The sequence below is a fragment of the Musca autumnalis genome, unplaced genomic scaffold, assembly GCF_047663935.1.
Source record: "Musca autumnalis isolate F117 unplaced genomic scaffold, ASM4766393v1 scaffold_3, whole genome shotgun sequence".
NCBI lineage: Eukaryota > Metazoa > Arthropoda > Insecta > Diptera > Muscidae > Musca > Musca autumnalis.
In genome coordinates this window covers 60,782,560-60,810,357 of record NW_027411866.1, presented here as the reverse complement: position 1 = coordinate 60,810,357, position 27,798 = coordinate 60,782,560, and the positions used below count along the sequence as shown (strand labels likewise).

At 36.3% G+C, this 27,798-nt stretch overlaps 2 protein-coding genes across 2 annotated transcripts in view; one reads left to right on the top strand and one right to left on the bottom strand.

Moving 5' to 3' along the window:
* LOC141399829 (uncharacterized) overlaps positions 1-27,798 on the bottom strand; it is a 237,074-nt gene that overhangs the window by 41,266 nt on the left and 168,010 nt on the right. The gene's annotated exons all lie outside the window — the stretch shown is intronic.
* The window catches only part of SerRS-m (Seryl-tRNA synthetase, mitochondrial), a 135,077-nt gene that overhangs the window by 81,182 nt on the left and 26,097 nt on the right, over positions 1-27,798 (top strand). Inside the window, exon 3 of the mRNA XM_073979153.1 lies at positions 624-796. Coding sequence (XP_073835254.1) covers positions 624-796 — 173 coding nt within the window. The remainder of the gene's footprint in view (positions 1-623; positions 797-27,798) is intronic.

Sequence of the window (27,798 nt, the reverse complement as noted above, 5' to 3'; positions counted from 1 at the left end):
AAGCGACCCAAAAAAACTTCAAAAAGGTGGCTCGCTTTAGATGTATAAGGGTGATTTTTGAAAATCGAACTAAAGTGGTATGAACAATACTTAAATAAAAATAAATATTAATTAAAAATGATATTATTACAACAACATTTTCAGTGTTCGCCAATTACATATTAAATATTGTTTGTTTTTTTTATAACCTTTCCGCATACGAAGTAGCGGACACTTTGCTAGTATAATATAAAAAGCTAGATTCAATATAACTTTTAACATAAACTGATGAATCTTCGTTTTGGCGATTTTTGAAGATTTCTGATACTTGATTTGGCGATTTAGGTAGAAAAAAATCGACAAACCTGATCGCAATGTAATTAGGAAATTGGAACCATTTCTATCGTAGTTTGTGATATACCTGTTGGATCCCTATTAAAATACAAAATAAAGCTGCTTCCTTCGAATTATTTGATTGTTTTATAATTTATTTATATATTGAAATTCTGTATTGTTCTTTATATGTTTGCACAATTTACAAATTTTATTGTAACGTTTGTCGTAAAACAACACTTGCTGTTACCTGCAGTAATTGTACCATGCCCTTAACTAAATGTACATATATTATATATTTTATGTGGTAGGTTTATAAATTGGATTCTGGTTTATGTTTGTCCGGGACCTCGGAAATGGCCTTAGCTGGTTTTTATGAAAACAAAGTACTTGAAGAAAGCGAACTCCCAATAAAAGTTGCTGCAGTAAGTCGGTGTTATAGAGCAGAAACATCTGGATTAACTGAGGAAAAGGGCATATACAGGTAAGACAATCCTTATTTTGACATTTATTTTTTCTTTGAAACATCTTTCGAATCAATTTTAAGTTGCAATGAGAACCCACTCTTTCACGAAATATCTAATATTTCACAAAAGCTCAATTCTGAAGTAAAAACCTTTTTGTAAAGACTGTTACTACAATTTAAGAAGTATTTACTTCTCATGTATTACCGAAAAATGTGCAGTTTTGTAATATTTGTATAAAAAAATTTTGGAAATGGGTATTTATGTACGTGTCCTGTTAATTATACATACCTAGAACATTACTGGCCTTTTAATTCAATAAAATATTAACACATCAACAATGGGATTAAGCTGACTATAAAACAAACAAAACTGTAACAGTTATCCCAATCAATACGATATCGATACCGGCACATCTGCCGAAGTCGATTTCGGTGAACAACAAACGCGGGAAGTGATTCGGATGGAGTCGTCATGGCAATTATATTGTCTACACGAAAGATGCCCTCGATCTTGACGGACGAGTCATGCCTAGAGTAAAGGGTAAGTGGGCAAATTTTCTCCTCCTTCAAAGTAAGCCGGACCAGTTTGTGTTCATCGGCAAAACTCCGGGCGATATCCGAACCAGAGATGTGGGCAAAAGTATAATCCGATTTTTTAATCAAATCAGACAGGGACCTTTTTGAAGTAACGGAAGGCATAGCCGGTTCAACAGCGCATTACGACGATGTCCTTGACGTAGATGGCAGAGGGGTGTCGTGAATCTTAGGGCAATGATAACAGTCACGATCGCTAACTAGGCGTTTACACACAGACAGTATTGGCAAGACAATAGCAAAGTTACAAACCATTTTCACCAATACATTCATACTTTTCTCTATACATATTTAAAAATTTATAAATGTATTTGTAAAAAAGGTTTGTATTTTTGCTATTGTTTATGCCGCCGAACAGCAACGGACGGCAGATGAAACGGCCTTTTCTAAAAGGCGCTTGGTTGGCACGAGCTTTGCTTTGGCTGGTTCTGGATGATTTGGGCATGGTTCTTAGAGACAATTAGGTATAGATTGAAGGAAACTAAGAAAACAGTTAATGCAAAAAATGTAGAGCTTAATAATCATAAGAAGAATGAACAACAAGGACGCATAATGACGGCCTTGTGAAATACGACATCCGCGATTCTAACATGGTGATCTGAACCAAATATACGTGTTAGTGACTCTAACAAGCCGCCATGAATTCGGCGGAAGATTTTTCTCATGAATAGCGACCAGAGTGTTCTCCTCAATATCATTTCCGAAGTCTGCCACTGTGTACGCTTCTGGAGTTCTAAGACTGAATACCTTAGCCTTCCCTCGAAAACAAAAGTTCTGGTTAATTGTCTTAAGACGTTGCCATCTATTCAGCAAGGAAACAGGACTGTCATCAATCCTGGACTCAGAGCAGTGAAATCAGAAGGCTCACTAGAAATCGGACATTGCAAATTTAAATACCCCTCAATTTGAACAGAAGTGTCGAATACTCGAAAGCAAATTTAGATGAGCCAGCGAACTTACGGAAATGAATCTTGAAGCTTTTTACTCCTGCCTCCCAGAGGTCACCCATATGAAGTGGGCAATTCTTATTCTGAACAGAATAATTTGAAACAACTGCCTAAAGTGAGGCTTCAATTAATTCTCTTGCAAGAATCCTGGATGCCCCTACAAAAGTGGTACCATTAACTGAATATAGATGTGAAGAGAATGTCCTCTTCTAGAAAAGATGAAATGCTTTCAAGAACGTTGGGGTAGAAAGGTCGGAAGTCAGTTCAAGATGCATTGCCTTTCATGATGCGACTACGCCCGCAATAGCTCTTTATATGAAACGGTCCCGTAAAATCAAGACCGGTATGGGAAAATGGACGAGATAGAACCGTTCGCTCTGGAGGAAGAGTATCCATTATAAGCTTCTGACAGAACACAAATTTTAGAGCCTGTTATAACAGCCTTTGTCATGTCCGTTATCTTAGGGATCCAGTATTGGGGTCTTACCACCCGAAGAACAAGTTGGTTTTCGCTATGAAGTGTGATCAGATGATCTCCGATCATATCGGAACTACAAAGAGAACGATACCTTGGATCGGTACGCTGAACGAATCGATATACATAGGAAAATACTCTATGCGCTCGTTGATAAGATAAAATGCCTCCCAGAAGATTCTCCTTTGCATTGAAGTATGAAAAATGAACGCGAAGAGACTTTCGCTCCTCGTCTGTTTCTGTTGGATGAACACACTCTGGCCATTGATCGGAATTTTAAAGAAGCCACCGTGGTCCGTTCCACCGAAGATAATTATCAATGATGTCCTCTGGTAACACATCGCGATTCGCCAAATCGGCAGAATAAGATTCATGTACCCTGGTGGAACCTTGAAGGAGCCACCACTTGAATAATATTTGAAGTTCAGTGTGCTACGAATGTTTGCCAATGACCTGCAGGTTTGAAAGCCAGGAAAGAACTTTACTGGAGTCTGTGCAGTAGTATAAGGAATATTTCGAACCATTAAGCATTGGTAGTAAAGTATCGATCACAGCCCCACATAGTTCTAATTTTGGAATGGTCAGTGTTTTCATTGGAGCAACTCTTTGGAATACACCAGGTGAGTAAATGCGGACATAAATCTAGCTATTCACACTTTTAAAGCAAAAGCCATGCAAATGAATATAAGACAACGGAGTGAAATGTAGCCATTTTGGAAATCGGACTTTATCAAGAAATTAACAAGTAGATTGGCACGTTTTCCATTCGGATCTCAGACCCTATTTTTTAATTAGACTACAACTATGCATGATGAAAGCCAGCCAGCAGGAACGAATAACAGGATCTCCCTTTTTGTATATGAACATAAAGAAGCAAACGGTGTTGTGGAAAAGAAGAAAGAATCTGAAGCATAGTACACACGGTCCAACAAAACTGACAGTCAACGTTCTTTTTCGGCAATTTTCTGGCAAATAAAAACTTTTTGTTAGCTAAAAATGATTTAAATACAACATTTAAGGTATAATTTAGTGATTATGGAAGTAATTATTCAGCTAGACTTTGATATTAACGAAATAGACCTCGATGACTGTCAGTTTTGTTGGACCGTGTGTACTATGCTTGAACTAGCGTCCCACTGAATTCCTAAAGAAAGCTATCATGAAGTAAATGATCATTGTGAAGATCTGCAAGAATATCCGAAGAGAAAAAACCAGCTGATTCTAGGGTCGATTTGAGCTCATTTCTAGATTTAATTACGGAAGGAATTGAATGCGCTGCGAAATGCACATCATCGACGTACATGAAGTTACGAATAATCTCACTAGCATTCGGATACTGACATTGGACGTCATCAGCTAGTTGGAGAATAGTGCGAATAGCCAAGTACGGAGCACAATTGACACCGAAGGTGACAGTTTGTAACCCGGTACACTTGCTCAATGTTCCCATTGAAAACATATAGAAAGAGACGCCATTTGAGAAGTAATGTGGTGAAATCAGATTGCAACACCGGGCTGTGCGCAAACCGTCATTGAGACTTTGACCATTGGACGTATCCGAAGAAGCATTTAAGACCATGCAAATCTTAGTGGTATAACTCTCCAGTTTAACGACAATGTGATGTGGTAGATAATAATAGCTCGAATCTCTATCTAGACGTGGAGGCTGAACTTTAACTGTACTCATTGAGTACCTGATCATACTCATTTTTGAATTCTGAATTTCGGAGTAGGCGGCTCACATTACGAAGGAATTGTGTTACAGCTTTCGAACAAGATTGGCCAGGTCGCGTCTTCCCTGGAAACCCTTGGTTGAAAGGAAGCTGTATAACATAACGACCTCTTCATTTCTCTTAGTACTAGACACATAGAGCTCCTCACATTATTTGTCGGAATCTGAAGGGAACTTTCGTTTAGTAAGACTCTCCACATCCCAGAAACGGCAAATCTCTTTGTCTAAGGAGATCTCGAAAAAGTTGGAAATTAAAGTGGCTCATGGAGAAATATTCGGGACCGCCCAGTATATTTCCATCCAAATGTGGTTTTTTGACCCATTAGTGGGTCAGACAGGTTGATTGGATGATGGTAACGTGTGGGAAGGATGACTTCCAGACCAACGCTCGAAGGGAAGTCTGAAATGAATCATCAAATAGCGAGCACAACACTAAAGAACATATTTTTTTGCACAGGAGCAGCTGTCGAATTATTAAGACCAGAAATCTGAAGTTTTGTACTTTCTTATGAGCAAGCTTCAATTTGTTGAAAAATCGTTCAGATATAAATGGAACCCGAATCTAGTAGTACGCGAGCGTGATATGCAACCACTACAACACTATTTTATTTTGTTTAGCTCTGAAGCAGATTCTGCATCTTCTTCCTGCTCATCATCTTCCACACTCTGTTCTTCGTTAGCGCGATCGGACATGAGTTGATCATAAGCAGACTTGATTTCTCTCCACGAGGGCTTCACTTCGGAAATATGTATAAATTTATAAATTGAGAAGACGCCAAAGGAATATTACCACTAATAACCTCGGCATTAAAGGTAACCAGACGACCAGCCTCACGAATAAAGGCTTCCAAATACATGATTGTTCAGGAAAAGAAGAAGAAACCCAATCAAAGATAACAAAACTGCCAGAAAATATGGACACACCTCTCGGTAAACGAAGAACAGTAAGAATTGGAAGGTTTAGTATGATTTTCGTAGTGAATTTATGAAAAACGATCGAGAAAGTACATTGTTCCAATGAAATGAACAGATTTTCCCGCTTTCTACTACAAAAACAGTAAAATTTATCTGAATTCAGGTATAATTGCTGAATTGCAGGTCGTATAACAAACGCAGGAAGTCCACAATATTGAGAAAGAACGAAACAACTGGAAGAAACTAGAAAATGTAGAAATAGCTAGGATTTTAACGTATTTTCTTGTTTCCATGTCGTTTTATGCACTATTCCGGAATATATCAGGAAATCCATAATACTTAAAAAGATCTCAAGAAATAAAAACCCACAAAAAACGCAAAATACATAACTAAAATATATAAATTTTACAGCGTATTTTCCTGTACGCACTGTGACTCCCAGCGGCGGAAAGGCAGAAAATTTGGAAAAATTTAAGGTTTCATATGTATTTTCTTAGTTGCAGAGTACAACCTATACTTTTGCGTTTTTAGGGTCTACGTGTCTTTGACTAAATGGAACAAATATTGATTCTCCCATGTCATCCGTATTTTGCCTCTAGGCCTTCGCACCTTGCTTCCATCACTTGTCGAAGAAGCAGAGTAAAAAAAAACACAATGGTACCGTACCATAATGTTCTGTACCGTACCACTGATCCGGAACACAAACACTAAAAAATATTTTAGTGATACTGTACCGGAGCACAACGATAATCGTAGTGTACCGCATGCCGGAGCACTAAATATCGTATTGTTCCGACTGCGGAGCACTAAAAGTTTTAGTGTTCCGACTGCGGAGCACTAAAAGTTTTGGTGTTCCGACTGCCGGATCACTAAAAATCGTAGTGTATTATGTTTTCTTAGGAAAATGAAATATTTGGTTAAATTTGATTAAATAAAAATTAAGATAAACATCCATGTATGTTTAAATTAGTTAAACACATTGCGAAATTTGCTCAAAAATATGAAAAAACAATATTTAGTTCTTGTGGAATGAAGCACTAAAAATTTTAGTGTTCCGACTGTCGGAGCACTAAAAATCGTTTGTACCACATATTAAAACGTTAAGGTAATGCACCATACGTTAATTTATTATGATTTGTCAGGAAAATTAAATATTTTACATATATATATTTTTTAAATAAATAAAAATGAAAAGAAAATGTGAAAAACATCTGATTTGATTTTTGGAGAATGGAGCACTAAAAATCGTAGTGTTCGACTGTCGGAACACTAAAAATCGTATGTTCCACGAGGAAAATTTAATATTTTATGTTTTTTTTTTTTTTTTTTTTTTGTACAAATATCAGCAGGTACTATTTCACTAAAATAACACTATGGAACGTTATCAAGGTAAGTTTGTGCAAACAGCTTCTAATGCGGTTTTTATGAAAGTATAGACACAACAAACAAAATCTATATTAGGGTTTTGTTTTACTAGATCGGGTTCGGATTTTATGGCCCTTGGTTAAATATTGACTTTTTAAAGCAAATCGGAGGTTTCTTTGAGGTATCTTTGAAACCAATACGAATCTTTCCATGATATCCGCAGCAAACTTGCCACAAATTTTATAATATATCTAAAAATACCGTAATATGTATATATTTCGCAGGGTATCTCCAAAACGCTTATATTTTTCTTAATGTTACCATTGTTGTAAAATGCCTCTATCGAGTTGTTTCTAGCATATTTTTCAACGACAATTTGATAAATTTATCGACAATGCATTGAAATTTCAAATATGAGAATAAACAGCCTGTGCGAACGTTGTTTGAAATATGTTTTGTAGAAAGTATGGTATGAAGTATGGTATAAACAATATGAAATAAGAGTTTTACAGTTTCAGAATGTTCTGAATGTGTTCAGCAATTCACATTATATGGAATATGTTTGCGAAAGGTTACTCGGTTCAACTCTCAACAGTTTGGCTGTTACTGACCATAATTCCAGAAATTATGTAAACTTTTCTGTATTTTATAATTTTTTATGCGAGAGGTGTGGTTTTTTTGTTCGTTTTCAGTGCTTACTTAAGTTCTACTACTTTAGGACTATATTGCTGAAGACCGCAAAGCAAAATTCTTATTAGTTTCTGAGATAAACCCCGGATCAATGGAAAAACGGTTTTTTTAGCCTTGTAAAGATGAGGCCATAAAATCCAAACCCGATCTAAAAACACAAAACCCAACTAGGAGTTTTGTAGTCTCAATATGTACTGTTAGAAAATGCCCACTAGAATTTGTTTGCATTTTCAGTGTTGCACAGTGTAATAAGTGACTTTAAACGTACAAGTCTACTTGGGAAAATCTACATACTTCCTTCATCTGCAGTAATTGTGGAATATTGTTTTTCATACAAAATGTTACAGGTACAATTTCCGCAATCATTGTGTTGTTATCAATATTTTCCGTTCATTATTTCTTCTGTTCACATTAAAAAAATTAAGTAATTCATGAAGATCAATTTTTCAACGAAAATGTACATCGTTATGACACTAAGTATTGTTATTCTGATACATACATACTGAGCATCTAAATGTGCAACCACAGTAACGTGTAATACTTCTGATTATATGTAACAGAAAATGTAATAAATAGTGTTTTATAAAAATTTGTAGCAGATACATTTTGTCTGGGTGCCACCGTTGTTGTTGTTGTAACAGTGTTTGTTATTATGTTCGTATGTTCGTTCTTCTGTTCAATCTGGCTCTGGGTCTATCTCTAGTTCGAGGAAAGTGGCTGCTTGGCTGGGCAGTTGAAAAGGTGTTTTGTGTCGTGCGGGCCCATGCCACATACTGGGCAGTTGTCTTGCACGTACATGCTTGGATGCAACGAAAGCATCTCATTGTGTTGCTTTACTGGAAGAATCTTTGCCTCCTCATGTAGATGGTCCACTGAAGATTTGAGGAGGCACCCTGTTGCTGTTCTCAGGACGGCATTCTGGCAAGTTTGAATCTTTTTCCAATTCGTATCACATAATCTCGGGGACCAGACTGGCGCCGCATAGCTTACCACAGATTGACCTATCGCGTTATATGTGGTCAACAAGGTTTCTTTATCTGTCGCCAAGTGCTGCCGGCTAGGGACTTGAGGACCTTGTTCCTACTTTTCAGTTTGTCGCAGATAGCTGTGGCGCACGGCGTGAAAGTAGTGTCGAATGTGACCCCTAAAATTTTGGGGCAGTTTGTTGTCGGAATTCTGCTACCGTCGACCACGACATTCAAATCTCTTCCAAACTGTGCTGTTTATGTGGTGAACAGAGTGGCTGTAGAATTTGTGGCGGAAATCTGCATATTCCTCGAATGGAAAAAGGTGGTAAGATCGGTTAAATAGTTGTTCAGTCTCTCAAAAATGTCATCAGGATAGGTACCCGAAGCCAGGATCGTGCAATCATCCGCATACGTTGTGATCTCCATGCCGTCTGGAGGGGGCGGAATACAGCAGAGGTAGAGGTTAAACAGTTCCGGAGATATCACCCCACCTTGGGGAACTCCCTGTTTCACTCTACGGGATTTGGACTTCTTGTTCCTGAATTCCACGTACGACTGGCGTCCACACATATAGTTGACTATCCAACGTTTCAAGCTTGGCCGGAGGGTTAGATGCTCAATGTCCTCAAACAGCGTGGAGTGCCTGCCTGTATCAAAGACTTTTGGTAAGTCAAGCGCCACCATCACTGTTCTATCGCACGGCCGTCTCTGGTTGAGTCCTTGACAAATATAACTGGTAATGGCGTGCAGCGCAGTTGTCGTGCTGTGCTGCTTACGGAATCCATGTTGATGATCGGCAACTTGATAGCTATTTCTGATACTGGGGAGGACTAAGGCCTCAAGGGTCTTTGCTACGGGCGACAAAAGCGAAATCGGCCTGTACGATTCACTTTTGCTGACATCCTTGCCGAGCTTCCGTAGTGGGACCACCCTGCCCATTTTCCAGACTTCGGGAACAACGAGGGTGGCTAGCGACAAGTTGAAGACTTTGGTGAGATACTCGACTCCCGGTTCATCCAGCTGCTTCAACATTACCATGGAGATTCCATCAGGGCCCAACGCTTTGGATGATTTAGCGTTCCTGATGGCATTGGCAACATCATCCATTGTAAATTGTGGTGGTTCATTCTCGGCAGGAAGAGATCTGATGCGACGTAATACTCTTATCTTCGCCCTGTCACTCTCGGGATGCTCGACAAACTGTCGATTGAAATTACTTGCGCACCTCTTCGGGTCAGTCAACGTAACGTCGCCAAACGTGACTGAGGTCCTATCTTCCCTTCTTCCAGGGTTCGAGAGTGACTTAACCGTTGCCCACAATTCACCTATACCGGCTCCAATGTTGCAACTCTTCAGATGATTTAACCACTTGTTCCGCTTATGCTCACCGACCAGCCTGTTAACTTCCAATGTCAGCTCGCTGACTCTGGGGTCATTGGGGTTGGTTCGGCGAAGCTTATCACGCTCATTTGCTAATCCCGTCGACTCTGGGAAGTTTGGTCTTACTTCGGGTATTCGACCAGCAGGGATATGGCGAGCGGCTGCAGCATTGATGATGTCTCGGAACGTCCTTTCCGCTACCCGAACATCAGAAGGATTGGGCAGTTCTCTGAAGCGGTGATTGGTGAACTCTCTGAAACCCGGCCAATCAGCTTTCTTATGATTGGCGAATGTGCGGCGCTCAGAGGTAATGAAATCGGGTGCTCTGCCAATGGAGACAATTATGGGGAGATGGTCTGATCCAAGGGAAATGACGGGTTGCCAGGTAACCTCATTTGTCAGACCAAATGACACGATGGTTATGTCTGGCGATCTGTGAAACTCTCTTCTAATTCTGGTAGGGGCGTCCTCATTGACCGTGCAAAACGTAAAGCTGTCAATCTGCTCAGCCAGCGCCTCTCTGGTCGTTTCCGAGGGCCGAATGCCACATCTCATGATGCGCATTAAATTCCCCCATGACCAGACAATTATGACCTTCCAAAAGCGGGCTAATGTTAGGCACGTAATCTGAGATAAAGCTATTTCTCGGCGGGATGTATACGTTCAGCAACTCTATCCCGGCAGTTCCACACCTGACTGCTACCTCCATACATTCCATGGTATGCACGCCCGCCTTGCACGCAGAAGGTCGGGGGTTTGATTCCCCGGCCAGGCAACATCAAACATTTTTCAACTGTGGGAAAATACCCCTCAGTAATGTTGGCGACATTTCCTGAGTATTTCAGCCTTGAAACACTTATCCACAAGTGGTGTCTTAAGACACACCCTTCGGACTCGGCAAAAACAATAGGTCCCATATCATTGAGCTAAATATGAATCGGGGTGAACTTATTGATGTGAGAGAAGTCTCCCTTGTCCCGTATGTGATGTTGTGGAACAATGTTTTTTTTTTAATTTTGTCATATTTTCTACTAAAGTTCTCAAATTTTGTAACAAAACGTACATGGATATAACATGTTCATCTTAATTTTTATTTATTAATTTTTACTTGTCCCAAAAGCCATCACATATTTAATTTTCTTCACAAATCATAATAAACAGAAGATTACCTAAAAGTTATTTTTAGCGTTTCGGCTCGTGGTACACTACGATTTTTATGATCCGGCAGTCGGAACACTACGATCTTTAGTGCTCCGCAGCCGAACACTACGAGTTTTATTGCTCCATTGTGCACAAATTAAATCAGATGTTTTTTACTTGTTCTATTAATTTGTATTTTGTTATTTGTAGTTATTAACAAGTAAGAAAAGCGTTAAGTTCGGTCGGGCCGAACTTTTTATACCCTCCACCACAAATTTCAGCCATTTCGGTGGATTAATGTGGCCACTACCTTCAAAATATAGAAATTCGGAAGGTATATAACCCAACTTTGGTAGGAATATTTTTTGGCCTCAGGAGACACAAAGTACCAAATTACAACCAATTCGGTTGTAAAATGGGCCAAATATCTTAAAAATTCATTAAAACGACGACGCGTCACGCGTCATTTTGTATGGGGGCTATACGAAAGCGTGGACCTACATAGCCCGCTTTCAATACCAAAAGTCCTACGTAAATATAACATATTTTCCCAAAATTTCATCAACCTACGTCAATCCGTTCGGACGCTAGAGTGATTTCCACAGACGGACAGACGGACGGACATGGCTATATCGATGTAGAATTGCACGCTGATCAAGAATATATATACTTTGTGGGGTCTACAATGATTATTTCGAGTAGTTACAAACGTAGTGACAAACTTAATATACCCCCATCCTATGGTGGAGGGTATAAAAAACAGGAGAAAAGTAACAAATTAATTATGAAGTTGTTTGATTTAAACTTAATCAATGAATCAGAAAAAAGAAGGTTAATAAACAAAACATCGGTAGCACCCAGAATATATGGGCTACCAAAAATTCACAAGGAGGATACCCCTACGTCCTGTATCTTCCAGCATTAATTCTCCAAAATATGCACTTTCCAAATATATGTCCAATATTTTAAGAATCATAACCAAGGATTCAATATACAATGTAAAAGATGCTGTGGAATTTAAAGAAAGGATTTACAACCAACACATTGCTGACGATGAAGTACTGATATCCTTTGATGTAGTATCTTTATTTCCAAGTATACCGGTAAATTTGGCTATAAATATAATAAAAGAAAAATGGACTCATATCAAGGAACACACCAACATCCCAATGAACATATTTATTGAAATGTTGACGATTTGTATCAAAGATTCGAGATACTTTATATACAACGACAAAGTGTACGAACAACAAAAAGGGATGCCAATGGGGTCACCTATTTCACCAATTGCAGCAGATATTGTTATGGAACATCTCCTCGATGAAACTATAGAAACATTAAACGCAGTACCAAGAACATTAACCAAATATGTGGATGATATTTTTTCTGTTATTAAGAAAAATGAAGTGGAAAACAAACTTTGGGCACTTAATAAATTTAACAATCAATTTATATTCACAATGGATTGTGAATCACATAATAAATTGTCATATCTCGATGCAGAGATACATAAACATGGCAATAGTCTACTTTTAGACTGGTACCAAAAACATACTTCTTCTGGGAGAATAATCAACTTTCATTCGAAGAATCCAAGAAGAATTAAAATTAACACGGCAATTAACTTCATAAACCGTGTTTTGAACATTAGTGACCGAAAATTCCATGCCAAAGAACAGAGAGAACGAGGCGAAAAATCGTATAAAAGATCCACATATGTTCCTGGGTTTTCGGAACGATTTTCAGGCTGCAACTTATACAATATAAAAATCTATATCGCACTAAATAGCACTAATACTAACAACAAGTTTTTCAGTCGTACAAAATCAAAAATCTCAAACGACGATAAATCAAATGTAGTGTATCAAATAAAATGCAATGGGAATAAGTCCAACCCGTGCGAAAAACTATATGTTGGCACCACAAAAAGAGTTAGTTCACATAAAACTGACCAAAAAGCCAAACATAACCAGCTGGAACAAAAGACAGCCCTCGCGGCACATTGTGCTACAACAGGTCACACGCCTAATTTACAAGATGTTAAAATACTCACGCAAGAGGATAACCACAAACGCCGATATATGATGGAAATGCTGCACATAATTAATGTCCCCACACAAAAAAGAATGAATTACAAAACAGATACCGAACAAATCTATCGAAATGTAATACAGAAACAACAAAAATTGAAATAATACAGAAACAGAAACAACAAAAAGCTTCAGATGAACAGCGACAGTGATGGAGGATTGACACCTGATATTTGCTTAATAATACCAAAGTATATTATTGTTATGTATTTTATATTCATAATAATATTTATGTAATCAATTTTTTATGTTTGTTTTTTCTAAAAAAGATCCCTGACGCTGACCGTCGATGACGGCCGCAATATTGGAAATAAATAATCAAAATAAAACAAATGTTTCGTTGTTTTATTAAAAGGCCTACAGCCGAACAAAACTCACAAGAAGAAATATAAAAAACCATAAAACATTTAATTTTCCTCACAAATCATAATAATATTTTGTATGTATCCACAGTCAGAACACTACAATTTTTAGTGCGCCATTGTACAACAACCAAATCAATGTTTTTCATATTTTCTACTCAAGTTCCCAATGTTATTATTTAATATGTATATATACATGGTTTAAACAGGTGTATCTGTGTTTTTTCTGTCTTAATTTGTACTTATCTCAAAAATCATAAAATATTTAATTTTCCTCACAAATCAGAATAAACTCGTGTGTGGTACATTATCATTACGTTATTTTTAGTGGTCCGACATGTGGTACACTACGATTTTTAGTGCTACGACCGCGGAGCACTACGATTTTTAGTTTTCCGACTGCTGTACCCAACGTTTTTAGTGTACCAAAATGTGGTACGCTACGATTATCGTTGTGCTCCGGAACAGCATCACTAAAGTATTTTTTAGTGTTTGTGTTGCGAAACACTAACGCTAACAATATTTTAGTGATACTGTGCTCGGAGCGGTACACTATGTTAGTGTGCTGTTTATTTTCGAACTCTGCGAGGAAGTCTATCTGCTGGTATTCTTACAACATGACCAAACCATCTCAATTTTTATTCCTCAATTCGGTCATTCAGAGGCTTGATATCCAGACTGCTTCTTATTGTTTCGTTTCGTAATCTGTATCCCATGGTTTTATTGGCGACGCTTCTTAGATACCGCATTTCTGAAGCATGAATTCAGGTATAATTGCTGAATTGACAAAAAAACAAAAAAACTGGAAGAAACTAGTCTTTTTATGCACTATGCCAGAACAAACGCAGGAAATCCATAATACTGAAAAAGATCTCGAGAAATAAAAACCCACAAAAAACTAAAAATACATAGCTAAAATACATATAAAATTTTTACAGCTTATTTTCCTGTAAGCACTGCGACTCCTAGCGGCGGAAAGCCAGAAAATTTGGACACAAAATTGGAAAAATTTAAGGTTTCATATGTATTTTCTTAGTTGCAGAGCACCACCCATATTTTTGCGTTCTCAGGATCTACGTTTCTTTGACTAAATGGTACAAATAGTGATTCCATGTCATCCGTCTTTTGCCTCTAGGCCTTCGCACCTTGCTTCCATCACTAGTCGAGGAAGTCTGTCTGCTTGTTGTTCCTCAATTTGGTAATTCAGAGGCTTGATATCCAGACTGCTTCTTATTGTTTGTTTCGTATTGTCTCTCATGGATTTATTGGCGACGTTTCTTAGATACCGCATTTCTGAAGCTTGAATGCGAATTTGCATTCGTTTGGTATGTGCCCAAGTCTTGTGTGAATAGGTCAGTGTAGGCTCATACGATTTGTAAACAGCAAGTTTGGTTTTCGCAGTTACTTTTCTTTATGAAGTTTTTATTTATTGCATTGCATAATTTACCGGCGGCTGCTATTCTCTTGTTGATATTTGTCGGTTTTCAATCGTCGCTAATTATTACGCCGCACAGTGGTTCCGAGTCGTTTTTCCTGGTCAAAAATCTGTAACTTTTGAACGGATAGCGATATTTTCATAATTCTTTTTTTTTTAGTTAGATAGATAACACAATCAGCTTTCGGATGAGTTATAAGCGGTCAAATTCGGTCTAGTAGTTGCAGAGAAACTCAAGGTCAAAGTTAAATTTTTGAGTTTTTTTTACTATTTTTCACTATTTATATATGTATATTAAAGATGGTCAAACGCCAATAAAAACTATAAAAATAACAAAAAAAAATAGAAAAAAGTTTTTACCAAACGTTTTTTCACAAATTTTTAAAAAATATGTACAAAAAAATTTTTTTTTTAAAACAAATACTCCTGGTGTTTTCATAAAACTTATATAACTCGTATAAAAACTCATATACACAAAAAATGTCAATTTGTGTTAAAAAGCTGTAATTCATATTGAAACGATATGGAAAAACACACATTTTTACCCATGTAATTTCAATAAATTTAAAAAAGTGTTAAAAGCGACGGAACTGGACTGGTACAAAAGTTATAGAGTATTTGTGTTTACGCTCCACCCAAATACATATTTTAGTACGATACATCCTAATATACAGTATGTGATCTTCTTTTTTATACCCTCCACCATAGTATGGAGGGTATATTAAGTTTGTTTTTCCGTTTATAACGCATTGAAATACTCATTTGCGACCCTATAAAGTATATATATTCTTGATCAGGGTAAAATTCTAAGTCGATCTGAGCACGTCCGTCCGTCCGTCTGTGGTAATCACTCTAGCATCCACAAAAATAGAGATAGGACGCTGAAATTTTGGGAAAATGCGTCTTTTGTTTGCAGGCAGGTCAAGTTCGATGATGGGCTATATCGGTCCACGTTTTGGTATAGCCCCCATATAACGGTACCCCCCGATTTACGGTATTTTGACGTTTTTAGCTACATTTTCAGACCGATTTGGCTATAATTTGACATTTAGGGTTCTTAAGTGTCAACAAACATAAATAACAAAACTTGTGGACATAGGTCCACGTTTTGGTATGGCCCCCATATAACGGTACCCTCCGATTTGCGGTATTTTGGCGTTTTTAGCTACATTTTTAGACCGATTTAGCTATAATTTAAAATTTAGGGTTCTTATGTGTTAATAAACTTATAAATTAGAAGTTGGGGACATAGGTCCACGTTTTGGTATAGCCCCCATATAATGGTACCCCCGATTTGCGGTATTTTGACGTTTTTAGCTACATTTTCAGACCGATGTAGCTATAATTTGACATTTGGGGTTCCTTAAAGTCAGTAAACTTATATAACAAAAGTTGTGGACATAAGTCCACGTATTGGTATAGCCCCCATATAACGGTACCCCCCGATTTACGGTATTTAGACTGGTTATCTACATTTTCACACCGATTTAGCTATAATTTGACATTTAAGGTTCTTAAAAGTCAATAAACTTATATAACAAAAGTTGAGGACATAGGTCCACGTATTGGTATAGCCCCCATATAACGGTACCCCCCGATTTACGGTATTTTGACGTTTTTATCTACATTTTCAGACCGATTTAGCTATCAATTGACATTTAGGGTTCTTAAATGTCAATAAACTTATATAACTAGTGGACATAGGTCCATGTTTTGGAAAAGCCCCCATATAACGTTACCGCCCGATTTCAGGTATTTTGAGAATTTTACCAACAAGTTTTAGCCAAATTATTTGTAATTTGAACATTTGACATTTGAAATTCTTAGTGGTCACGATTTTCAGTAATTTGATGATTTTAGCTACAATATTAAACCGAACAAGCAGTAATTTGACATTTGAAGTTCTTAGTGGTCACAACACCTCTCCATCAAAAATTGTCAACATAGGTCCATGTTCGTATATAGCTCTCATGTAACGGTACCTCCCAATTTTCAGTAATTTGGCAATTTTATCTACAATTTTTAACAGAACTAACTGTAATTTGACATTTGAAGGTTGTAGTGGTCACCACACATCTTCATCAACAATTTTTAACATAGCCCCAATATAACGATACTTCCCTATTTTCGGTACTATGAGGATTTTACTTAAAATGTTTAACCGAACGTAGGTCCATGTTTTTGTATAGCCCCAAAACAAACCTCCCGATTTTCCGTACCTTAGCTTTATTTTTTGGACGAACTTTCTGTAATTTGAAATTTAAAAGTCAACAAAAATTCTGCAACAAAAATTGTTCATTTAAGTTCATATTTTCGTATAGCCCAGATACCTCCGAACTAGCTGTTAATGACATTTGAAGTTCCCATTTTTTAACCGAATTAGGAGTTATTTGACATTAAAGGCTCCCATCAAAAACTGTTTTATTATAACCCCTATATAACAGTACCTCCCAATTTCTAGTCCACCAAAAATTGTCAACAGTTAGATATAGGCACCATAAAAAAGGCCCTCCCGAATGAAGTATTTTATGTACATTATCTGACATTTTAACGTACTCACTTAAAGTTGGGGACAGGAATGAATATTTTATGGTGGAGGGTATGAAAAGTTCGGCCCGGCCGAACTTAATGCTTTTTTACTTGTTTTTGTTATATTAGTTACTGTATGCAGTTACAAGTCGCATTTACTCTCACTCTCATTTTATCTTTGAGTGATTAAGATACATGATTGCTTGTATATGCATACACACATAAACATACATACAGGTTGTTAGTTCTAAGCTTTGCTATGTTGGTAAATGAAAATAAACAACATTAAGCATTTGGATATCAAACAAAAGAGTTTAACTTGTGTAAATACACTACAATTTGGCTGCAAGGAAAAAACTTAAAACAACAAAAACATAAATTTTGTGGTTCAATAACCTAAAAAAAGTAAAATAACATTAACATATGCACATACATATAATTAATAAGAAAAAGACAATTTTAAAAGGAAGTAACAGAAACATACAAAACAACGTTACAAACCAAATTTAAAAACAAATTAAAGGCAGATAAAAATTAAATAAAAGTTTTTACTAGAAAAATTAAAATAAAAACGCCAAACAAAAATAAAAAACATAAAAAAAGACAGTAAATGCCATTCGTGTGGTAAAGTTGGACACCTTGCTTCAGTTTGCTACAACAAAAAGAGAAGTATCAAGATAAAGACAATTATGATAATGATAACCTTTTTTAATTATTCAATTTTTAGTATGTCGAAGTGCAACTCTAGTGGAGTATATTCTCTTCCAGTGGTCATTGATGGTATTGAGTTGAAAGCTGTGTGCGATACAGGTGCTCCGTGTACGTTGTTACCTAAGTCGTTTCTTTAGAAGAACAACATTAAGAAGATGCATCGTGCCATATGCTTTGCACCATATGTTGATTATAGTGGTGATAAGTTGAACCTAGTTGGTGAGTATGATGCCTCGGTTACTTTTCAAGGTAAAACAAAATCGATAGTTGTTGTAGATTCATCGAATCCTTCTTTATTAGGTCGTACGTTTCTATGTTCTTTTAATTTTGAATTGTTGCAAGTCAACGAAATAGATTGCTCGAATTCTACTTCAGTGATTATTAATCAAATTAAAAACGAGTTTTCTGGTGTTTTTGAAGAGAAGTTGGGAGAGTTTAATGTCACTAAAGTTTCATTGAGATTTGAGGAAAACGCAATTCCTATTCTTTGTAAACCGAGACCTTTTCATTTGGATTGGAAGAGCAAGGCTGAAAACAATTTGAAAGATTTGATTAAATCCGGTGTTTTGGAACCGGTTGATAATTCTGATTGGGGAACACCTTTAGTTCCAATTTTAAAGCCTAATGGGGATTTGAGAATCTGTGGTGACTATAAAGTTACCCTTAACAAATGTTTATTGGATTTTAAATATCCGTTACCCAGAATTGATGAAATTTTTGCATCATTGCAGGGAGGTGAACTTTTCAAAAAACTTGATTTGTCAAATGCTTACAATCAACTCGTTTTAGATGATGAATCGCAATTATTATGTGCTTGGAGTACATATATTGGTACTTCAAAAGTTAAAAGATTACCTTTTGATGTCAAAACAGCTGCGGCTATTTTTCAGAAAACTATGGAAAACCTTTTAAGAAATATTCCATATGTTGTTGTTTACCAAGATGGCATTACAGTCACTGGTAGCTTCAATCATCTGGATTGAAACTTAATGTCAACAAATCGTTGTTTTTACAAACTGAAATATTCTATTTAGGATTTCATATAGACAAAAATGGACTTCGTAAGAATAATGAGAGAATTTCGAGTGTGATTTCTGCTCCTATTCCCAATAATGTTTCTGAGTTGAGAGCTTTTGTCGGTATGGCAAATTGTTATTCTAAATTTATAAAAAATAATGCTCGAATTACGTGCCTTTTTATCATTTACTCAGTAAAGATGTAAAATTCGATTGGTCAGAAAGATGCAAAAAGTCTTATGATGAAATTAAGAAGGCTATAACCTCATACCAAGTTTTGGTTCATTTTAACGCTGATCTGCCAATTGTTTTGACTGCAGATGCATCAAATAATGCTGTAGCTGGGATTTTATCTCATAAATTTTCCAATGGCTTAAGACCAATTGCTTTTGTTTCAAGAGCTTTGTCAAAAAGTGAACGAAATTATAGCACTCTTGAGAAATAGGCTTTGTCTATTGTGTTTTGTGTTACAAAACTTCGCCAATATTTATTGAGAAATCCATTTGTTTTACGAACGGATCATCGTGTACTCTTGTCTTTATTTGGAAACAACAAAGGGTTGCCTATTATGGCTTCAGCGCGAATGCAACACTGGGTATTAATCATTTCAGGATTTTTTACACAAATGAACACGTAAAAAGTGTTAAAAATGAAGCAGATTGCATTTCAAGAATGCCCCAGAAATGCTTTGAATCAAAGAATTTTGTAAATTCTTACATAAATTTTATTGAAAGTCAAGAGAATAATTTGCACTTAAATTTCAAAGATGTATCTCGTGAAACAATTTTGTCAAAAGTTGCCGACTTTGTTTTGGAAGGCACTTTAGCTAACTGTCATGACGACAATCTTTCACCTTTTCGTGAAAAGTATATTCAACATTCAGTTGAGTATAAATGTATTTTGTGGGGATATAGGACAGTAGTTCCTAAGACCCTAAGATCAAAAATTTTGGACGAACTTCATAGTTCACATTTGGGTATTGTCAAAACCAAAGCTTGGTCTTGACAAGGATATTGAAAATTTAATATCAAATTGCATTTCTTGTCAAAAACTCCAATCAAGTACAGAAAAGAGTACTTTGATTCCTTGGGTGCCTAGTGATTCAGTGTGGAGTAGAATTCACATTGATTTTGCTGGCCCAATCAAAAACTTTTACTTTTTAATTGTCGTTGACATTTTTTTCAAAATTTGTTGAAGTCTTCAAAACCAAAGACATGACGACAAATTTTACCATTTCCAAGCTAAGAGAGATGTTTTCACGTTATGGACTGGTTGATACCATTGTAAGTGACAATGGATCACAGTTCACTTCTCATGAATTTCAAAAATTTTTATCATTGAGTGGTATTAAACATATATTGACTGCTCCTGGACATCCATCTACGAATGGACAGGCAGAATTTTTTTTTTAAACTTTCAAAAGGTCTATTTTGGCTAATTTGGACCAACATAAGTATTAAAATTTAGACAAAATTTTATGTCGTTTTCTGATGGACTACCGAAACATGGTACATCGTAGTACTGGTGAGTCTCCAGCAAAAATCTTCTTTGGTAGAACACTAGAAACACGTTTTTCACTTCTCAAACCTCCTAAAACAAAAGAAAGAATCATGAATTCGCAACAACACAACATTTTTAATCATAAGGGTAACCGTGACATTAAGTTTTGCGAGGGTCAGAAAATTATGGTGCGTGATTATCGTAACCCTAACAAACCTAGTTGGACTCAAGCAACCATAAAACATCAACTAGGACCTCAACCTTATTCCTGCATTTTAAATCACAACAACTATGTCATAAAACGACATCTTGACCAAATCCGAGGATAACGTAGAGAACAAAATCCACACGTCATTGAGCCTGATTTACAATCACATATAAATAATGATAATTCTTCACTTGTTGCTAATGAAAATCTTGCTCCAGAAGAGATTATACACCCTAGAAGAGATCTCAGACCAAGAGAAGGAGGTAGAGTTGTAAAGAAAATTAAACAATCCAGTTAATTCTTTAAACAAATTTGTTGAATATTCCTTTTAAATATCATATCAATATAAACTCATTATTTTCAAAAACCATTCGTAAAAAAATGCTCCTTTAAATTATTTTTGATTCAGACATAACTTTAATAAACTAATTGAAAGCTAACATTTAATGTTATACCCAGCAAAATCTTCGATGCCAAGGATGATATTAAATCATGGGTGCAAGTGATCTGGCATGTCATCTTTTTAGCATTTTCACTCATGAATTTTATATGAGCGTGACCACCATAAGATGACATTCATTTTCGGATCTTAAGATGACATTCATTGTCGGATCCTAAGCATGCCATTTTGACCAATGCTTTGACATGTAATTTTCACCTACCCTTTGGCATGACATTTTCATGTCTTGTTTGGAAAATGGAAAATTCTGTATTGAAATATGATTTTCATGACAAACCAAACTCTTTATTAATTCAAAATAATTCATGAAATAAATAGAACTAATTTATCAGCATAAAGTTTACACTCAAAATTTCACTTTTATCACCGCCGCTGCACCGCAACAGAGTTTACTTCGTCCACTCTCAGCCACTGATTTTGTTTCATCTTACAAAAGATTTTCTATTATCTTCTCATCACCAGTTCAGATTTCGACTAGGACTCCAACAGCACTCCTTTAAGAATTTGTAGTTCGTGAACCTACATTTAATTTGTAATTTTTTAATTTTATAACAAAAATTTTGGAAATCGCTACATGTAGGGATGTACAAATAAGACGTAGTGACTTACCGGACGGACGTGTCCTCTGTTGCTGCGCCAAACTCTCAAAAAAATAGCTGTTAGGAGCGTCTCTAAATAGGTGATTTGCTGTTTTCTTGGAGCACGTACCTCTTTGGAACACCATTTCATCGAATTGTAGCGTGACTGGCGGTGAGTCATTTCAATTTTTTACTTTTAATTTTGCCAAATTTTGGTTATCAAAGGCAAAATTAAAAAAACACACACACATTTTCCTCTTGAAAGAGACAAATAAACACTTGCGCCAGCTGAATATTCTGTTTACAAATAAACATATCAGCTGGTCGTTTCTAGCAATAATAGTGGTAAAGAGTTGCATATTACAGCAACTAAAACTGCAGTGTTGCATCGTATAGTGCCATACAAGATTTTTGTGTGGCTGGCAATGCCGTGCTTATATGGTGTGTGTCTTCGATATACACTAATATAGCAATATCGGTATGAGTCACCCTGTATCAAGGGAAGTCACGCCACGTTCCAGCATTGGCTCTTTCCGTTTGAATAAACTTCAAACACTAGAAAAGGCGAATGCTGAGTTAACCGAGAGAAGCGAGAAATATGAGAAACTTTGCTTTCAACTCCAAAAAGACCTTGAGCAACTTAAACAACAACTAAACAATCAATCCAAATCTTTTAAAACCGATGAAGACGAACTTGAAGAAGAAGTTGGTCGTTTTCACAGTCAACCAGTGGAATTATCCCAAGCCAAGCAAATCGATCCCAACTTGCAAACCCAATGGCAAGAAGTAAATAGAAAAAAACGTCCAAACCAAAGCCCAGAGCTTGCAAACAATAATAAAAAACCAGCCACGTCCACTAAATATTGGCTAAGTAGTTCACCTCAATCATCAAATAAATATGCATTGCTTGAAAATGAAGAAGAAGCTCAGTCAGCCACAAGCCATACTGAAAGGACTGTCAAACCGCCACCTATTTTTGTAGAAAAGGTATCCAATATTCAGCCCCTTATTACGCTGCTTTCCGAAAATGTCCCTAATCAGTATGAAATTAAATCCTTACGAAATGATCAAGTGAAAATACTACCTAAAAGTCATGAAACATACAGAAAAGTAATCTCGGAACTGGAACTCAAAAAAACTGAATTCTATACTTACAAGCCCAAGACTGAAAGAGGATTTAAAGTAATACTGCGAAGTTTGCATCCTACAGTAAACCTAGACCTTTTAAAAGAAGAACTTTGTCAAAAAGGCCATGAAGTAACTAATATATTTAACATAAAAAGTCGCTACACCAAAAAACCACTTCCCCTATTCGAAATAGAACTGGCAAGTAAGCCTAACAACAAGGAAATATATTCCATAACGAGGTTAATGGCAAGTATAGTTTCCTTTGAACCTCCACGTCCAAAGAAAACAGTTCCACAATGTTCCAACTGCCAACAATACGGACACACAAAATCGTATTGTCGGAAAACACCTGTTTGTGTCAAATGTGCAGGAAACCATGAAACTAAGATGTGCCACCGGAAAAATTGGGCAAATGACGTAAAGTGTGCTCTTTGCAACGGCAATCATCCAGCAAATTACAAAGGATGCTCGGTATACAAACAAATATACACTCATCACTATCCTTCAGTAAGAAAATCTAGAGAAGACCAAAATAAAGAAGCCCAACCTCCAGCCAACCCAGGACTACGCACAGAGGGTATCCCATACTCCAATGTAACCAGAAGTGAGGCTCAACAACAGAAAAATCAACCAACTCCTGATAACCAAGCCCATTCACAGCCCTCTAATACTCTGGCCGATATTCATCAAATGCTAAGTAGTCTAAATATGTTAATGCATCAAATGACAAACCTTATTGCAAACATTGCACAAAAACTCCCAAATAATTAAACAAATGGATTATCTAAAAATAGTTTTTTGGAATGCAAATGGTTTGTCACAGCATTCCTTGGAAATAAAAAACTTTCTCTTGTCAAACAAAGTTGATATACTCCTTATATCAGAAACACACTTTACCCAGAAACACCATTTTTCTGTTCCCAAATATAATTTCTACTATGTTATGCACCCAAGTGGGAAAGCAAGAGGTGGATCAGGTATTATAATAAGTGAAACCATAAAACACCACCAAGGTACTCACTATTGTACAAATGAAATACAGGCTACAAATATTACTGTACAAAGTGCGCAAGGTCCATTAACAGTATCATCACTTTACAGTCCACCAAGGCATAACATAACGAAAGAACAATATATTAGTTACTTCAATACTCTTGGCAACAAGTTCATTGCGTGCGGAGATTACAACGCAAAACACACTCTTTGGGGGTCTCGACTCACTACTCCCAAAGGTAGGCAATTGTATTTTGCTATACAAGAGCTGAATCTAAGTACGATTTCACCAAACTCTCCTACATATTGGCCCACTGACCAAAATAAGGCACCGGATCTTATAGATTTTTGTGTCTCTAAGGGTATTCCAGAAACTTCTGTAACCTGTCTAACTAGCTATGAGTTATCGTCTGATCACTCTCCAGTATTCCTGACATTGCATACACATCAGATTGAACAGTACCAAAAATGCAAACTACACAATAAGAGAACAAACTGGCATTACTTTCGTTATCTTGTTAGTAAAAATTTAAACCCAAAGCTATCTCTAAAAACAGAGGAGGAAATCACGGAGAGTATTGAACATCTTGTATATGTTATACAGAACGCTTCATGGAACTCCACCCCCGAAAAAAGTTTCAAAAATACACCAACAGTTCCGAACTCAGTTCGTAAAAAAATATCTGAAAAAAGAAAGGCTAAAAAGCGGTGGCAGCAAACCAAGTCACCTGAAGATAAACGTACTCTAAACACAGCTACATCAGAACTTAAAAAACTACTAAAAACTCTAAATGATAGGCAAATCGAGCAAGAGATTCGGAACTTGGGGCCAACTAGTTCATCAGATTATTCTCTATGGAAAATATCGAAGAGGACCAAACATCAACAAAACACGAACTACCCAATTCGGAAGAGTGACAACAGCTGGACGAAAAGTAACTCGGAAAAGGCTGCCACGTTTGCCAATTACTTGTACGATGTTTTTACACCCAATAGTACTGAAAAAACTCCACCTTATATTGAAACTTTTCTAAATCAAACATACCAACTTGATCTACCTATAAAAAAGTTTACAAAAATTGAAGTTTCACAAGCGATAAAGAATCTGAAAACAGCCAAAGCTCCTGGCTATGATTTAATTACACCAAAAGTACTGAAAGAGCTCCCACAAGAAGGTATAAATCTAATTACTTATGTCTTTAACGCTTGTTTAACCCGTAACTTTGTTCCACCGCAATGGAAAGTGGCCCAAATTTCTATGATTCAAAAGCCTGGTAAACCAGTTGATCAAGTGACTTCTTATAGACCAATTAGTTTACTTCCCATTCTCTCCAAAGTTTTGGAATCATTGTTTCTCAAAAGACTAATGCCAATCATTGAAGATAAAAAAATAATTCCACCTCATCAATTTGGTTTCCGAAAAAAACACGGAACAATAGAACAAATTCACCGTCTGGTAGAAACAATTAATTCTGCATTTGAATCAAAGAAATATTGTACTTCTGCATTTTTGGACATTGCACAAGCCTTTGACAAAGTGTGGCATGATGGATTACTATATAAAATTAAAAGTCTCCTTCCTATAAACTATTTCTTATTTATCAAATCATATATACAGAACAGATTCTTCTATGTTCATGAGACAAATGAAATGAGTTCATTAAAAACCATCAGAGCCGGTGTTCCCCAAGGCAGCGTTATGGGACCAATATTGTACCTACTTTTCACAGCTGACATTCCGCAATCTGATACTACAGTTATCGGTACATTCGCCGACGACACTGCTGTTCTTGCCGTGGATAAAAATCCGTCAGTGGCAAGTGAGTTACTTCAAAATTACCTAGTTACACTTAGTAACTGGCTAAAGAGGTGGCGTATAAAAGCCAACGAAACCAAATCAACACATGTTACATTCACACTCAATCACGAAAGCTGTCCTCCAGTCCAAATGAATCAAATTGAACTTCCAAAGAAAAGTGAGGTCAAATACTTGGGCATGTACCTAGATAAAAAACTTAGTTGGAAAACTCATATCAAAACAAAAAGAAAAGCTTTGGATATTCAAGTCAACAAAATGAAATTTCTTATTGGACAAAATTCAAAAATGTCACTTGAAAATAAGCTGCTTATTTACAAGTGCATTATCAAACCAATTTGGACTTACGGCATTCAGCTTTGGGGAACCGCAACCAATACATCAATCAAAACATTAGAACAATTTCAAGCAAAAACATTACGAAAAATTACTGGTGCCCCGTACTACATTACTAATAGACGTTTACATGAAGAACTGGATATAAGAAATGTCAGAGATGAAATAACACACCAATTGATAAATTACAAAAAAAGATTAGAAATGCATCCAAACCCCTTAGCAACAAGTCTAATGACTAATGTAGAAACATTTTCAAGACTAAGAAGGAGAGCCCCACAAGACCTTTTATGAAACATCAAACATAAAAATACATACATATATTATAAAAAAAAAAATAAATAAATAATAATAATAATAATAATAATAATCTGTAATAAATATCTGAATGTTATATAGGCGAACCACTGGGTGAACCTATAAGAATCACTTATAAATCATAGTAAGCTAAGAATAATGTAAATATCATTACTTGATAGAAGGCATTAATAAAATTAAATTAAAAAAAAAAAAAAAAAAAAAAATCGACTTGTTTGTTTCTAGTGATCTGTACAAATGATTCAAATGATGATGAAAAGATCGGATCTTTCACGACTTCCTTTGCATGGGTTGAAATCAATGCCGTTCTTTGGTGTTACGAAGTTTTTTGGCAATTTACACACACGACCCGAACGCAACGAAAGAGCACACAAAGAGAGCAAATGTTTTGATTTGTTTTTGTTTTGCCGCATTGCGTGCATACAGCCTTACTAACACTGTCAAAAGATGCCAACATTCAAAATTTTGTGTGCCCTCTTCTTGGTCGGCAGTGGTTTAAATGCTAATCAAAAGATCGGATCTTTCACGACTTGCTTCGAACCAATGCAAAATATGCCATGAAATCACGTCATCGCATAGAACCCCTTCCTTCAAATTTTGCTGGGCCCAGCAAAATGTTCGATGCCAAGGATGCTATTGAATCATGGGTGCAAGTGATCTGTCATGTCATCTTTTTAGCATTTTCACTCATGAATTTTATATGAGCGTGACCACCATAAGATTACATTCATTGTCGGATCCTATGCATGTCATTTTGACCAATGGCATGACATTTTCAAGTCTTGTTTGGAAAATGGAAAATTCTGTATTGAAATATGATTTTCATGACAAACCAAACTCTTTATTAATTCAAAATAATTCATGAAATAACTAGAACTAATTTATCAGCATAAAGTTTACACCCAAAATTTCAATTTAATCACCGCCGCTGCACCGCAACGGAGTTTACTTCGTCCACTCTCAGCGACTGATTTTGTTTCATCTTACAAAAGCTTTTCTATTATCTTCTCATCAGACTTCGACATGGACTCCAACAGCACTCCTTTAAGAATTTCTAGTTCGTGAACCTACATTTAATTTGTAATTTTGTAATTTTGTAATTTTATAACAAGAATTTTGGAAATGTATACTCTTTTGTTTTGATGTCGCTACTTCTAGGGATGTACAAATCGACTTGTTTTTTTTTAGTAGTGATCTGTACAAATGATTAAAATGCTAATGAAAAGATCGGATCTTTCACGACTTCCTTTGCATGGGTTTAAATGCTAATGAAAAGATCGGATCTTTCACGACTTGAACCAATGCAAAATATGCCATAAAATCACGTCATCGCA